Genomic DNA, 14,785 nt, shown 5'->3' on the forward strand with positions numbered 1-14,785 from the left:
TTAGTGATTATTCCGACCATAAAATACAGTTATTTTTTTATATTAAATAGTTCTATATGATAAAAAGATTTCAGATTATGTTTTTTTTACTTTAAAAGTGTTTAAAAAAATAAATCTAGTCTCGAAATTTTTTTGAGTTTCGAGTTGGTTTTTTATGTTTTTTAAGATCATAAACTAGTTTAACAAGGTTTCTATAGTGTTTTTTAGGTATTTAAAGTAAAAAAATGAGTTAAAAATATATTTATTTATTAAAAAATCAAGGATCTAGTTTTCTAGCCACCATATGCCCAAATTCTATGGATTCCTAGATAACCCATCATCTGCTAATGCAAGTAACATGTTATTTTTTATTGAGATAATCAATGTAGATGACATGCCATCCATCCATTGACAAAAAAAATAAAGAACCGCATACCTGGGATTACCGTTGCATGCTCGCGAGTGAGTCGTTGCTTAGTTGGCGAGACGCTAAGCTTGGCTTACAATGTCCAACTGCATATGTCCTAATTCTTTTCTTTTATTTAAAACAATGAATTTATTTTAATTAATGTATTATTTTATATATGAATTAATTAATATCAATTCTTAGCAATTGTTTTCTATTTATTGTCTTTTTTTTATTGTAATTATTTTTTAATGATATTGAATATGTTTAATTTTTAAAGAGATTGGTATGATTCATATGTGATTTTTTAAATTTTATATAGATTAAATTTATTTTTTTATGTATTAATTTCTTATGAGATTTTTAATATGTGTAGTTTTGCATAAATATTTTTTTATTTTATTCAATGAACTTTACATTTGTATTCATTTTTATTTCAAATTTATCAAATACAATCGGATAAATTACTTGTGATGTGATATTAAATATCTTAATGTACTTTTGTCTCTTAGTTTTTTTATTTATTTATTTCTTGACATAGTAGTTATTAACTTGTCTAATTAGATGTGTGCATAATTTCTATTTACATCTAGAAATTTTTTTATTTAAATAAACAGGTTGAAAAATTATGCATATTTATTTTTTATTATTATATTTTGATATTTTAAATTTGATCCTTATTCTTATGTTTTATTGTTTTGTTCTTTTTATAAAATTTTATTAATTTTAATTTCACCATCCATTCTAAATTTATAGTGTTTTTTTTTCATTTTGATATATTCTTGTCATTTTTTTTAATGTTTCTATTTTTTTCAATTTAACTCTCAAATTAAGAATTTATTGTTGTTCTTTGATTTATTTATTTATTTATTGCAAATTTATCCCCCGTTTGTTTTATTGTTTTTTTTATTTTGAATTCATTTTATAGTTTTTATTATATAATTTTAACCCTAGAATTTTTTTATTTATAGTGCTTTTAATTTAATAACGTGGATCATGATTTAAAAAGTTAACAAAAATTAAATTTTTTTCTCATAGTATCATTATTCAATATTTTTTTAATTTTTATCTTATATTTTTATTATATTATTAAATTAATTAAGTTAAGAATTTTTTTTTATTTCTTTACAAATATAAGTGTACCCTCAACTCTTTTTTCCGGTTAAAAAAAATAGTCCGGCACATGACATCGCTTGACACCAATCTAGTGCCGACAGAAGTCGGTAATGAAATCCATAACTGCTAATTAATGAAACAACACCCTGAATCTGATGCCGACTAAAGTGGGTAGTGAATTATAACACCCTTGCATTCACGTCTATGTGTCCAATCACAAATCAAAGCTTTGATATTTTGTGCCCTCTTTGACGTCTGACTCACTATACATAAAAGTACTATTCATATTTCATAGTCTAGAGCTTGTCCCCGCTGATTAAAAAGGAAGAATAATAATTGTAAATCAGTGTTTGCCTAGCGGTGGAAGGGCTTGTCTCCTTTCATTGCATCTGGATTCGAGTCCTGACGTACACGTCTGTCACCTCCACGGTGCCTTACATGTCTACTGGGTTTGCTAGGGATTAATCGTGATGCGCGCAAGCTGACCCAGACACCCCACGTAAAAAAAAAAAAAGGTTAATTACCTTTTATTAAAAAAACATTGTTTTATTATTTTCTTTAGAAAAACTTCGATGTCAACTCAACCAGGTTTATATAAGACTAAATACATGTTTGCGCTTCGTTTCGCATCTTTTTCTATCAATGTGTTGGTTATTACATCAAAATTACTTGAATTCAATATAACCATCAAATTTATGATGTTTGAATTTGATGTATGCCACTTTAGTCTGAAATGGTTAGTACATTCAAGTTTTTTTTTTTTTAGCTTAATAATGATATGGATAACATATCATTTATCCTAACTATATTTTTTAAAAAATAAAAAAATTTAAATGAGACGTTGCTCATCGTATTTAGATTCCAATCATTATAATTATTAAAAAATCAAAGTAGCTGTTATTTTGTTAGAAATACATTTTCAACCTAAAATACATAAAAATCATCTCAATAACCTTTTTCAACCAATCTTTAATATTCAGAAAAACAAAGTCAAAAGTTCAAAATCAATTAGGAAACCAATTTCTTCCTGATTTCATATTTGTTTTTTAGGCACTTTCAAGATAAAAAAATATCAAGTCAAACTTTTTTCATCATATGAAACTACTTGGAATAACAATCTAACATTTTTGTTGTCAGAATCGAAGAAATTATATATTTTTTTCTTTAGGTTGGATTTCAGCCATCATTTTTCTTTTTTCTAACTCATTAAGAACTGAAAAATAATTAAAATAAAGTTTAGTACTAAAATAAAATTGTTAAAAAAAAACGACCGATCACCTTATGACAAAAAATATGGAGGATACAAATGTAATTCATTAATAAATTTAAATATATCACCCACGTCACTCTTATTTTACACTTCTATCAAACCCAAGTTGCATGTTGTTAAATCCACGCGACTTGGGTATAGCATGATTGTCAGACCCAAGACGCTTGGATCTAATATAGTTATCAGACTCAAGTACCTTCAGTCTGGTGCATCGCTAATCATACCTAGAGTTCGGCTACCATAATAGATGGAAAATCAGGGTATCTAATTTTTTTCCTTTCTAAAAATCTATTTTTAACCCAAATTATCTAGAAATCACATTAATAACTTTTTCAGACCAATCTTTAACCTTTAAAAGCACAAAAAACCAGTCAAAACCCCAAAATCAACCCAAAAACCAATTTCTTCCTGATCTCATACATGGTTTTTTTAGCACTTTTAAAATAAAAAGACACATAAGTCAAGCTTTTCTTATCATATGAAACTATTTAAAATAAAAATCTAACATTTTAGTGGTTGAAATCAAAGAAATAATTTTCTCTCTCTAGATTAGATCTCGACCATCCTCTTTTTATCTTTCTCTCTCTCTCCTCTCACCGACCATGAACTGAAAAATAATAAAAATAAAATTTAATATCGAAATGAAATTGTTAAAACTTCAAAGAACCAATCACCTTATAACAAGACAATAAAAGGGGCAAAAACATACTTCACAAATAAATTTGCACACACCACCCATGTCACTCTTATTTTCTACTTTAGTTCCTTGACTTTTAATTCAACCCTTAACCATAATAATAATAATAAAAAACATTCAATTAAGCTTTAATTTGAGCTCAATTGCACTAAAACAAAGTTCAAGAATCAGATTGAATTATTTTTTTAAATCTCACCATTACAATCCACATGAAACATGAGGAGAAACAGTAAAATGATATACAGTGAAACAGCCACGCAGTTTATATTATAAGTAATTTGTTCGAATCAATGAAGTTACTAAAAACCAATGAGATCAATTACGTTTCAACGGATCAACGATATTTTTTATTCAACTTGAAATTGAACCTGGATCATACACGGAGTGACAGGTTTTATAGGTCTACCTGCCAGACCAAAGCCAGGTTTAACAACTACGCAGAAAAGGAATGAACATCAAGCTCCGGTGCTAAACAAAACATGTTTCACATACAAGTAAAGTACACTGATATATCCACAACATCATCTCGCATCACTATTGAGAATAGGAAAAAAAAAAAAATTGGGCAAAATGATAAACGAAGATGCTGGTACCTTTCCCTCGCTAGCTCTTCCCATTTCAACATTGTAAATGAGCCGGGAGAATCTAAAAGGCAGTCACTGGGAAATAATTTCAAGGATGTTATGGACAATCAACCAAATTGTTAGACCAATACAGGTGAGGTCCACGTGCAGATACTTGGAACATTCCATCTCATAACTAGGATTGTACGATCATGAAAATTGGTGACTATCTACTGTTGGAGATGACCTCCTCCTCCACTAAGGAATAGCTATGTCCTTGTGATTTCCGTAACCGACAGATTCGTTTTCTATGCCCACGGCCCTGTTTGTGCTGTTCCCACTCATGAGCTCCTCTAAGCACTCTATTCCCACAAGCCTAACAGCAACAAAGACGCAAGCAAGCATATTTTAGAGCCTAGCCCTTCTTCTTCCAAACACCGGCCGAGATCGACAATTTAAGTAAACAAGACAAAATTAAGAAAAGCGGATAATTCTTCAAGTACTTTGAGACATGCTAACCTTGCAAATGTATTGAGTCCACAAGTTCCTCTCAACTGATTTCATTCCACTACCAACATGCGTTTCCAAATCAGGCACTGCACTCCTCTCCTCGGTTAGAAAAGCTCTGATAACATTCACAGCGGAGCTAACAACTTGTCCAGCCCACAATTCATCCGATTTGCCTGAAACATGAGTAACCGTGTGATTTAGCAGAGGGTACATTGCATAGCATGCTAAGAGAAGGGATGAAACTAGGACTTGGAAAGGCTTACATGATATGAATTCTGTTGCATCTACATAATGTATGTTCCATCCAAAGAATGTTTGAAGCCGAGTAAGCCTCCTCTTCTGTAAAACAATAATATTTAAATCACTTAAGTCTTTGAGCTGACCATAAAACATGAAGTTACATGTGTTGGACACAATGAACACATTAAACAGAGAATGAGGGGCACCATAGCAATTTCATGAATGATTTGAGTAAAAATATGATAAAGGATATAGGAGCTGCTTGTGCATTCAAGAGGTACGATTTTTGCATGTACAGTCACAAACACATGCACATATACAGTATAAGCAATGCTATAAACAGGAGTGATTGTTTCTGATGTGTGAAAAATATTGAAATGTCAGATATGATCTTCAACACAAGTGCATGTCTGACAAAGACAAGGAGATAATGTGAGACAATACAGACTTACTTGTACATGAACAAGTCTTCTGGTGTTTGCTTTTACTTTGTCGATAGCTTCTGCCAACAGAATTTTAAGTTGGTTATCGTCAGATGAATAGAGGATTTCCCTCATATTATCTTTCAACAGCTTCACATCCTCGTTTTTTGACTGCACAAAGAGAGATCTAGTAGAGTCGTATCCTTTTTCATCTGACATGTAAACCCTCAGAAAATTATCAAACTCCCGCACACCAATGGCTTGCCGCAAACCTCGAGTATAATCCGCATTATAATTGTAAACCTCACAGACTTCATCAAGTAATCCAGCATCTATCATGCTATCTACTCTTTGTTCCACATACTGGTCCAGAACTGGGATATCAGCATCAACACATACAAAACAGCAACGGAACCTATAATTATCCATGCAACCCCAATTCTGCCCTGCCACAATCAAGATGTTACAAATTTAAGAGCAAGCAGGTAAGAATAGTTTCATTTCTACAACTCTGTTTTGTGAAGCTTCAATTCCAACAGTTGGAATTGGCTTTGATGGATCCAAATCCCAATCTGTTCAGTTAAGAGCTAACATGCTGAACCTAAGCTGCTGTGACATCAGTTTTATTCCTCCTGGTAAAAGTTACTACTTCTTTCTAAATCCAGAAAATCTCAGTAAGGGATGCAGATACTGGCAGCAACCAATCTTCTTCAAGTAAAACATACTGCATTTCAAAATTTTCCAACGTGAAGATGCATGCCAAGACATCAAGTAGCTAAAGTGTCAGAATTTTGTTGAATCATGAAAGGTTAAAATACAAGCAAAACAGCAATTTAAGAAGATGGCCTAAGGCCTAAAATAAAAGTTACAAGCAGAAAGCAAAGATATGTTAAAAATATGAAAATGAAAATAAAACAGAGTAAAATAATAGGTAAACGGAGACACACAAAAAAACTTCAGGGGGCATCTATTTACTATATTTGGAAATCACACTTAAAAGTGAGGTGAAATTGAAAATGTGTAGGTAGCATACCCTCTAAATTTAAAAAACAAGTATTGATAAATAACTGCCCACATACATGACATTTGTTTTTCCAAAATCATAACAGCTTCAAAATAATAGCAGAGTTCGATGCTGGTATAAAATATCTGAAATATAATGAGAAAATGTATGATCAAGCTGAATGGTGCAAAAGGATCCTTATAGCTGATGCCAACAAGTTTGGATTGATGTTTAGCAGTTGTTTATAATGAGAACAAATATGATCGCATGAATACATATTTAGTAAGAAATACAAACCTCTGCAGCCTTTCCCTGATAAAGTTTGCTAGGGAGGATACCAGAGCGAGCATACAAATTAAGGTACTGATTGATCTGCATAGAAAACAATATTTAGCGATATCCAGAAAAAAAAAGAGTCCATACCATGTCTTTCTAGACTAATTAGTAGATGCTGCTGCTGAAAGGGAGATGCCAAGTTTACAACAAAAAATTTCTAATGAATTTATCAATCCTCTCAGGAGAAGACTTTTTGTTCATGCACAATCATTTTTCTCTGTAATTATGTTTCAGTAAGACAATTCATCTAGGTAAAAAGAAGATGAAGTGAGCAGAATAACAAAAAAATTTCATTGTGGCACAACAATTAAGTCTGCGGAAATAAGGTAGCTACAAAAATTGCACATTTCAACATGTTTTCCAAGGACTGCACTAAAGTGAAAAGTTGGAATCCCAACCTTTCTATGGTTATTTGGGTGGAGTCTGTTTGCTGCAACAGGATCAAGTTCTTTAAGATAATCATAGCTATAATTGAAACTCTCTCTCCCAGAGTCAGTTGCGTGATCAGTCTGCTCATCACCTGTTAACGTGTGAAGTATATCAATCTCATTTAAATTGCAGATTAATGCAGATTAAGCCGATAGAGTTGGTATATACCAGAAGGATGATTCAGAAAGCTTTCATCTAAATCATTTGTTGTATCATCCAGAAGGAATGGACTTACAAGAGCCTGAACGCAGTATGTAAATGGAAAAGAGTAAAAGACAGCACAGCAGTTTTAAAAAGGAAAATGAAGATGCAAGAGTTAACAATTTGTAATGTGAATATACTAAAAGAGACAAATCTCTTCCTGGTCAGCCCAGAAAGCTCCTTGCCATGAAATAAAAGAAAGACCTCCATGCTAGACCTTACTCAAATGACAACGCAAACAGCATTACCTGGATATAGTAATTTGTACCTCCAACAATAACTGGCAAGCAATTGCGAGAAAGAATCTCATTGATGAGCTGAAATATAATAAACTCAATCAAATCAAAATATGCACATGATCATTTAAAATAATGAGAAATACCTAAGCCAAGACAAATGGTTGTGTTTGCGATAATTAGGACTCAGCACTAATTATCATTTGACAATTAATTGAGTTGGCAAGGCCAAGAGGATTGCTACAGAGCTTAACCAAATAACACTGTTACTTTTTAGCCAAGTAAATAAACGGGAATTAGAATGACTCTATCAACTGTTAGTACCACGAAGCCATTTATTGCATTATTAGTAGCTACAATAAAGACCATGAAAATCCCAAAAACCACACAACATTTCAAAAGGTATCTGCATTTCCCAATGCTGAGAACCTATATGGCATATGCGCAGTATCAAATGCTCAAGAAGAAGGCAAAAGCTAACTCACAGGAATAGCAGAATCCCGAAAGTCCTTAGCAGTGAATTCCACATTTGGATTTACTGTTCCCAAGAGATGATGTGGAACTCCTGCATCCATTCACAAAATCATAAAATAAAGAAATAATAATACCAGGAAATTTCTATGAAAATGAAGATTTTTTGAGGAAAAAATAACGAAAGAAAAACCCAATTTCCACAACCTAGGAAAAGAGGTAACCATGTACAGAGAGATGGAACTCATGGGCAGGACCAATAGTTGTTAGAAGATTATAAGCAGTCCAATCTCTATAACATAATCCAAGTGTTAGCGAGCATCTAAAAATAGAGACCCATTACATCGCTCAAACAATAAGCTATCTATATTATATTAGTTTTGTAGACAATAACCTAAATGTTGGGTAAACTTTCCTTCCCTTGTCTATAAAATATAAATATTTTCATTTCGAGCATTTGAAATCATCACACTCGGAGTCATAACCTCTACACCATCTAATGTCTTTCTCTCCCGTTCATTCTAAGTAGTTTGGAAACTGGTCTAGCCTCCACGTAGCCACGAAGATTTGCAACTTTGTAAGATATTGGTAGCTGTTAAGGAATTTCAAGGAGTCATACGTAGGATGCAAGATTATACCGTAATTCCAAAAATAATTAAATGGAAAAGAGAACTTCTAGAATATTTTTGCCAGAATGTTGATCCTTAATTCCAGCGAAGACAAAGACGTTGTGTTTAGTTAAATCTATTTGTTCTTACTTAATATTGCTAACACATTACCAAAAAAAATCTTTGCTTCAGTCATTTCTTCAAGAAAGTTGGCTAAATTATTGCCAAACCTCAGTGACTTAATCTTTCTTTTCTTTTTACGAATTTATAACCAAAACCCATTAAGATTTTTTTTATTATAAGTGAAAAATGAAAAAATTCATGGCTGTAATACTTGTTTGTAAATTACACAATATATAAAAAAAAGATTGCCATTTTTATAAAGAAGACGTAAGCACAACATATATTAACATGTAGAAAAAGAAAGAGAACAGACCCTCTTGATCAGAGATGGGGACTTTGTTGGTGAGAACATCAAGACCACGGTAGACCTGCATGGAATCAGCGTTGATGATTTCAACAGGGAAGTGGGCTGCCAAATCAATGGCTAGTTTTGATTTTCCTGAACCAGTTGGACCCATTATTACTACCACCTTTGGCTTCTCTTCTTTTTCTTCTTTCTTTGTAACTGTTGGCTTTTCCCCTTCATCGGTATTGCTAGGGTTTTGCAGAGCTTCCTCGGCAGCACCGTCACTCTCCATTTCTCTCTCCGTGCTTCTCTCGGAGGCAAGCCACGCGGTACACGACATGTCAATCAAAGTGTCATGTAAAATATGTAAGGGGTGGGTTGATGTGTCTCTTGGGCCTTATTAAATCATCTCCATTGGGAATAGTCTTCTTGTCTTTACCCAACAACAATAAGGTTTGGGCCGGCGCCTAAAAAACATCTGGGCCGATTATATCAGCACCTTCTTGAGATGACTAATGGAGATCCACCATGATTCGCATCACGGAAATTTTATCAGCAAATAGGTACACAAGATAAATGATCTTGTATTTGAATTAAATTACATAATATGAGATTATTTATATTATTCGTTAGAAAATTTCCATAATACCCAGCATAACTCTAGATAGATTAGTGTGGCGTGGTGCCTCCATGGTTGTTCAGTCCAGTGTAGTTTAGTGGGTTCATCAGAGATTTAAAATTTGACAGGGGTTAAATTTTAATTAAATTAAATAATATATTGATTTGGTCAACCCTGTTTTAACTCGTTATGATTTGTGTGGCCCCATTGGCAAAGACAGGTTAACACCAAGAAAAAACCATATAAATAACATTGTTTAATAAAAATAATTAATATAAACTTATTTGATAATTGAGTTGATCGATCATTCATATTATTTGTCAAGTTAAAATCTAACAACTATATATTAATTTTGATATGAAAATATAATCAAAAAATTATTTTATGATAGATGGACTCTAAATAAATTAATATATTTGGAATTTTACAGTCACATATTGATATAGGCAAACTTTTCCAAGTATTAAGATTCATCGGGCCATAAAATCTCTCCCATCCACGACAAGTTCATTTATAAGGTCCATTAATCAATTTAACTTAGAATTAATGTTCATAAAAAGAGAGAGGTTATCTTCACATTAACTTAGAACTAAGCGAGGAAAACTTGAAGTGCATAATCAATGCTGGAACCAGTGTATAGCTGCATGGCTGCAAACAATTAAGGGTTATCTAAAATAAAATAGGACAGTAGTTGTTTTTTATTTTTTAAAAATTATTTTTAATTCTAGTACATTTGAATAGTTAATTTAAAATAAATAAATAAATTTTATTTAAAAAAAAAATAAAAACAAACAGTCACTAATTCTGGTGGCATATCAATCTAGTGATTTTGGTAGCTGGCTTGTCACAGATACAACTAGGAAATCTTCATGAAAATTTCAGTTTCAAGATTGAACAAACATTTCTTGAATTTGACTACAAGAATGAGAAGGTCAAGATTTGACATGTGAGTAGCACCAAACCTCCATGGTGGGTGCTTCTGCCCTATATGTTAACAAAAAAAAAAAAAAACTGTCCATGAAAAACCCACTAAAAATGAAAATAAAAATCACAGAAATCACAAGATATACACCAAATTCAAGGGCATGCATGGCAACAAATTAGCATAGCATGGCTGGCAATTGCTGGAGTGTTTGCAGGAATTCAGGGCAGAGTTTCAATATTCCTGCTCAATTCCTCTAGTTTCTTCATCCTTAGTTTCTCGCTTTCACCCACCAGCTGACCAACCAGTTGATACAAAAAAGAAATAGAAAATATTAGCAAACTAAAATTGAGATTTAACTAATTAAACATCATCAGTGGAGTATTATATGGACTAACATAATATCTAATTACCTCCACTAATTTGGAAACAAGCTGAGCTTTTTCTTTGTTCTTGTCATTAAAAGCTTCAAGGGCTTCTTTGTATTCTCTCTCCTGCAATCATATAATAAACTCTTGAGGGGCTACTGACATTCTTTGCTTCAATGCATAATTAACTAGTGTTGTAAATCTTGGATCAGAGTTAATGAATAATTATTAAAATATCCCATTAAGTTTTATTTCTTTCTTAAGGTAACAAACCCAGTATCATGACCATGTAGCTTAAACAGGAAAAATGAGCATACTGTTCTTAAAAAAATGTAGATATATAATTAAATCTTTATCTGATAATATAGAGAAAAACATTGGATTATCTGACTTGCAATGTTTCTTATATTTCCCTTGATAAATAATTTGAAAAAAATATTGAATTACTGGGTAAACAAACTCGTGAATCATTGTATTAATTATTTTTATTAAAAATATATTGTTTTTTAATAAAAATTTAATAGCCAGTTCTAGATAAGTTTGCCTGGATAAACTGAGTGGGTAGAAATCCAATCAAATCAACTGAATTTCACTCTGTATTGATGTTTTTATCATGGCAAAGGAAGAAGAGAAGGAAACAAGCCAGAATTTTAATGTCACCTTCTTCTGGCAACTCAGGCCCAGAGGCTTCAGCTCTCTGTTGACTGTGTCAATCCTCTTACGTACCATCGAAACTTCCTTCCTCATTGGATCCGTCAGAGCTTCAAGCTCCTAAAATATATATTTTTCCTTTAAAAATCCACAGTAATATCTCCCAAACAAAAAATAAAAAAAAAGTCCAGGAAATATAAACAAAATACAATTTATATAATAATGGGAATTTATTATATTTTTATTACAGATAAATGGTTTTATTGAATTATGAAGACAGTAAAAAAAATAACAAGAATATATATATTATTATGATGTTAGACTTACTTCACGAATTTCTGCTAAACGTTTGGTTGCTTCCTCCACACGTCCTAGGTGAGCATGAACCTTGTCTCTGACTTCCATCTTCTTCTTCTCAATCTCTTCTTCCTTTGCCCTAAACATGGCCAATGCTGACCTTGATATCTCCTCATCCTTTTCATCCCTTAACAGTGGGCTTTCATTGTAATTGCTGATAATGCCTGAGCTCTTCAATTTGATCTGCATTTGTGACATTTGTTGCTCCAATATTGGTTTTTGTGTTGTCATTTTTTAGCCCCTTGTTTATCCCTCCCTGCCTCTCTCTCTCTCTCTCTCTCTCTCTGTCTCTTCCTTCTTTGCTCTTTTTTCTTTTTGATATGATTGCTTTCTTTCTCTTGTTGTAGGTAGTTTATAAGCAAAAGCTGGCTTTAATGGTGCGATACCAGCTTGCTTACTTTACAACTAAACAAAACACTAAATGACCCATTTGCCCGATCACCTTTAATCATGAAGGTAAAAAGAGGATTTCATCTTTGTTGAATGTAGACTTAATTTTGAAATATCCTCTTAACCTTCCTTTCACCTTTACTCTAAATGAACATGATCACAAATTATGGCATTGCAATTTAAGAGTGTATATGGTATTTTTATTTTTATTTTTATTTTTTAATGTAACTGGCCAATTCTTTCAATCTGTGTGTCTCTATATATATACACTATACTTTAATTCGTATGGAAAATTTAATATGTTGGTATTATATATATAAAATTTTTAAATTGTGGATTATATTATAAATATTCAGTATGAATGCGTTATCTTTCTTTTTTTTCAAAAGTTGTTAGATGCATATTAAGTTAAGATATAACTATCAAATCCAAAACATTTAAAATATTTTTAAAATTTTTAAAATTAAAAAAATTATTATTAACTTACTGTGAATAGCGGGCCAACATGTTAATATGTATAAAAACTTGATGAATTACTGAATGGGCCTCCTTTGGTAGATGGAGATTTTCTCTAGTCGGTATCTTGACAAATTTCTTAGCTAGCTATACCGATCCTAATTAATTTAGTGTTCATGTACTAACAAGACAGATACACATAATAAGTGGTATTTAGTGCAAAACATACATACAATTCTTACCGTATCTTAAAGGGTAATGCCAAATGATGGTAGATTAGCTGCATAACACAGCACCATTATCAAGTCTAAATTTGAAGAGATAGAGAGTAATATCACAGGCAATCAATTATTTTCCAGATTCTTATGCATGGCAATCTTGGTCATGTAGATATGATGCGAGGGAGTTAAAATTTGGTTGAAGGGTCTATAAGTAGAGGTAAATCTTCTTTTTCACTTGAAGAAGGGTGCTTTGGGTGGAAGTTTTGTTCGTGGAGTGGACAGGAAGGGCTCACCTACGCTATATATTTCCTTGAGAGCCTTAGGGGACAAGACAGAGTAGGAGAGACTGGCAGAGCTAGCTTGCCTTCATTACATATCATTACCCTCCCATTTTTAAATTGTAACTAAGAATCTTGGCTTTAACACTTCTAATCTTTTTGGTTTCCCATGTTTTCTATTGCCTGGCATGTCAATGGCTTAGCAACTACAATGCCCGCTTGCTACAACTTTTGATCAACAGATTCTTTGGCGGCTCTCTCATTTTTTTTGAAATTTCAAAACAGAAAAGAAATGCAGACCATCGTGGTTGTAATCAGGGATATAAGTTCATAGGACAAATCTTAAAAAAAGCCTCGGAACTATACATTAAGTATGGATTTTACCCTTAAAAAACCGTTTTTATACCAATTTTGCTGCTAAACAATTTCGATTATTCAATTGGGCCTTCTATTAAGTTCTTTACAAGAAGACAAAGTCAAGTTATCTACAAACTGAAGTCGTGTTGTTTTTAAAAAGGTACAGTGTGTCGAGAATTCATGATCAAATATGGATGGAAGGGGACAAAATTGATATAGAAATTTATTTGAAAGCAAAATCAAGACTGCCTATGTAAATGGGGGGCTATTTTTGATGTTTTCTTTCTTTACCTTTAATTTAAATGTAGGGACTGAAGACAGGTCGATGAGTTGATGATTCAATACATAGGAAAGCATCAACATTTGATGGCCATGACTTTCCACTTTCCAGCTGATGATGTTCGTGGTTGCTGATTCAATGAGCCCACTTTTCATTTTGTTTTCCTAACTGTGGTGCTGCTTAGGCCCACATTGATTTTATGATCCACAAATCTACGTTCTATCTTTAAGAACTCGAAAAGTTCTGAAGATTGCATGGCGTCCAAAATGTCTAAATGATAAGCTTGATGCGAGCTTTTTCTCTCCAAGTTATGGGGTGCTGTCCAGAAAGTGGAGCTTTAGCTTTTGCATTCTGGTTGGCTCTGTGGTTCGTAAGAGCCGGTTCAAGCCAGCGTGATTGTGCTTGTGTGCCTAATTATCACTTGACCAGGTTTTTTTTTTTTTTTTTGTGCGTTTGCTCAAATGGGAATTGCACTCACTAGATGTAGGGCAGCTCCCTTAATTTTTTTTCTGTGTATCATTGTGTTTTAGAGACAGCCTTTTCTGCTAGTGTTGGCTAATTAACTAGTTGGTAAGGTCTTGATGGAGGTCTTTGAAGACTTGAATTAAAACGCATCTACACCTGATATGAAGAGGAACGAAGGAGAGGAGGTTACTCCATTGTGCTGGAGACAGTCCTTCTACAAACAACAACAACAACAATAATTTTTTGATCTAGTTTCATTTGCGTAGAGGATGCTGGGTTTGTTTTGAAATTAACAAAAAAGAAAAAAGAAAAGGATAGGAATATGTAAGATAAACAATAGCAATTTTATTGAATTAAAAAAATAATTATAAATACTTAATTGAAAAAAAGTAAAAAATAGTTTACAACTCCGAATTCATTTGCGAAATATTTTCTTTTCTATTAGAAACTAAACCTGCTTGTCGTAAGATATATATTATATTAGCAAGGGAAATAAACTTTTTTTCTTGATTTAAATAAAATATT

General features: G+C 32.4%; 2 protein-coding genes across 3 annotated transcripts; both read right to left on the reverse strand.

Moving 5' to 3' along the window:
• Positions 1 to 3,929: 3,929 nt before the first annotated feature.
• IPT2 (tRNAisopentenyltransferase 2) lies at positions 3,930 to 9,253 on the reverse strand. The gene is made up of 10 exons (XM_011046334.1): positions 8,924 to 9,253; positions 7,894 to 7,973; positions 7,421 to 7,489; positions 7,140 to 7,212; positions 6,941 to 7,062; positions 6,504 to 6,578; positions 5,234 to 5,644; positions 4,805 to 4,880; positions 4,551 to 4,714; positions 3,930 to 4,407 (listed from the first exon to the last, which is right to left on the reverse strand). The coding sequence occupies exons 1-10, from the start codon at positions 9,234 to 9,236 to the stop codon at positions 4,258 to 4,260; spliced, it is 1,533 nt and encodes a 510-aa protein (XP_011044636.1). The 5' UTR covers positions 9,237 to 9,253; the 3' UTR covers positions 3,930 to 4,257.
• Positions 9,254 to 10,323: 1,070 nt separating this feature from the next.
• Positions 10,324 to 12,144, reverse strand: LOC105139760 (RAB6-interacting golgin (DUF662)). 2 transcript variants are annotated; one of them, XM_011046347.1, is made up of 4 exons: positions 11,784 to 12,144; positions 11,466 to 11,576; positions 10,851 to 10,931; positions 10,324 to 10,742 (listed from the first exon to the last, which is right to left on the reverse strand). In XM_011046347.1, exons 1-4 carry the CDS (start codon positions 12,042 to 12,044, stop codon positions 10,659 to 10,661), a joined length of 537 nt encoding a protein of 178 aa, XP_011044649.1. In that variant the 5' UTR covers positions 12,045 to 12,144; the 3' UTR covers positions 10,324 to 10,658. The 2 variants fall into 2 exon arrangements, with proteins under 2 accessions (XP_011044649.1, XP_011044659.1); XM_011046357.1 differs by having other exon boundaries at positions 10,324 to 10,733; positions 11,784 to 12,142.
• Positions 12,145 to 14,785: the final 2,641 nt, after the last annotated feature.

The sequence above is a fragment of the Populus euphratica genome, unplaced genomic scaffold (genome assembly GCF_000495115.2).
Source record: "Populus euphratica unplaced genomic scaffold, PopEup_1.0 scaffold3.1, whole genome shotgun sequence".
NCBI classification, from domain to species: Eukaryota; Viridiplantae; Streptophyta; class Magnoliopsida; order Malpighiales; family Salicaceae; genus Populus; species Populus euphratica.

What these genes read in the sequence shown, in the direction of transcription:
- IPT2 (XM_011046334.1), bottom strand. Translation starts at nt 9,236, where the DNA reads ATGTCGTGTACCGCGTGGCTTGCCTCCGAGAGAAGCACGGAGAGAGAA. An exon ending in TTCGGGATTCTGCTATTCCT is followed by an intron (nt 7,490 to 7,893) that starts GTGAGTTAGCTT and finishes ATTATATTTCAG; the next exon opens with CTCATCAATGAGATTCTTTC. An exon ending in CTTTCTGAATCATCCTTCTG is followed by an intron (nt 7,063 to 7,139) that starts GTATATACCAAC and finishes ACACGTTAACAG; the next exon opens with GTGATGAGCAGACTGATCAC.
- LOC105139760 (XM_011046347.1), bottom strand. Translation starts at nt 12,044, where the DNA reads ATGACAACACAAAAACCAATATTGGAGCAACAAATGTCACAAATGCAG. An exon ending in GCCTGAGTTGCCAGAAGAAG is followed by an intron (nt 10,932 to 11,465) that starts GTGACATTAAAA and finishes ATATGATTGCAG; the next exon opens with GAGAGAGAATACAAAGAAGC. An exon ending in TTGTTTCCAAATTAGTGGAG is followed by an intron (nt 10,743 to 10,850) that starts GTAATTAGATAT and finishes TTGTATCAACTG; the next exon opens with GTTGGTCAGCTGGTGGGTGA.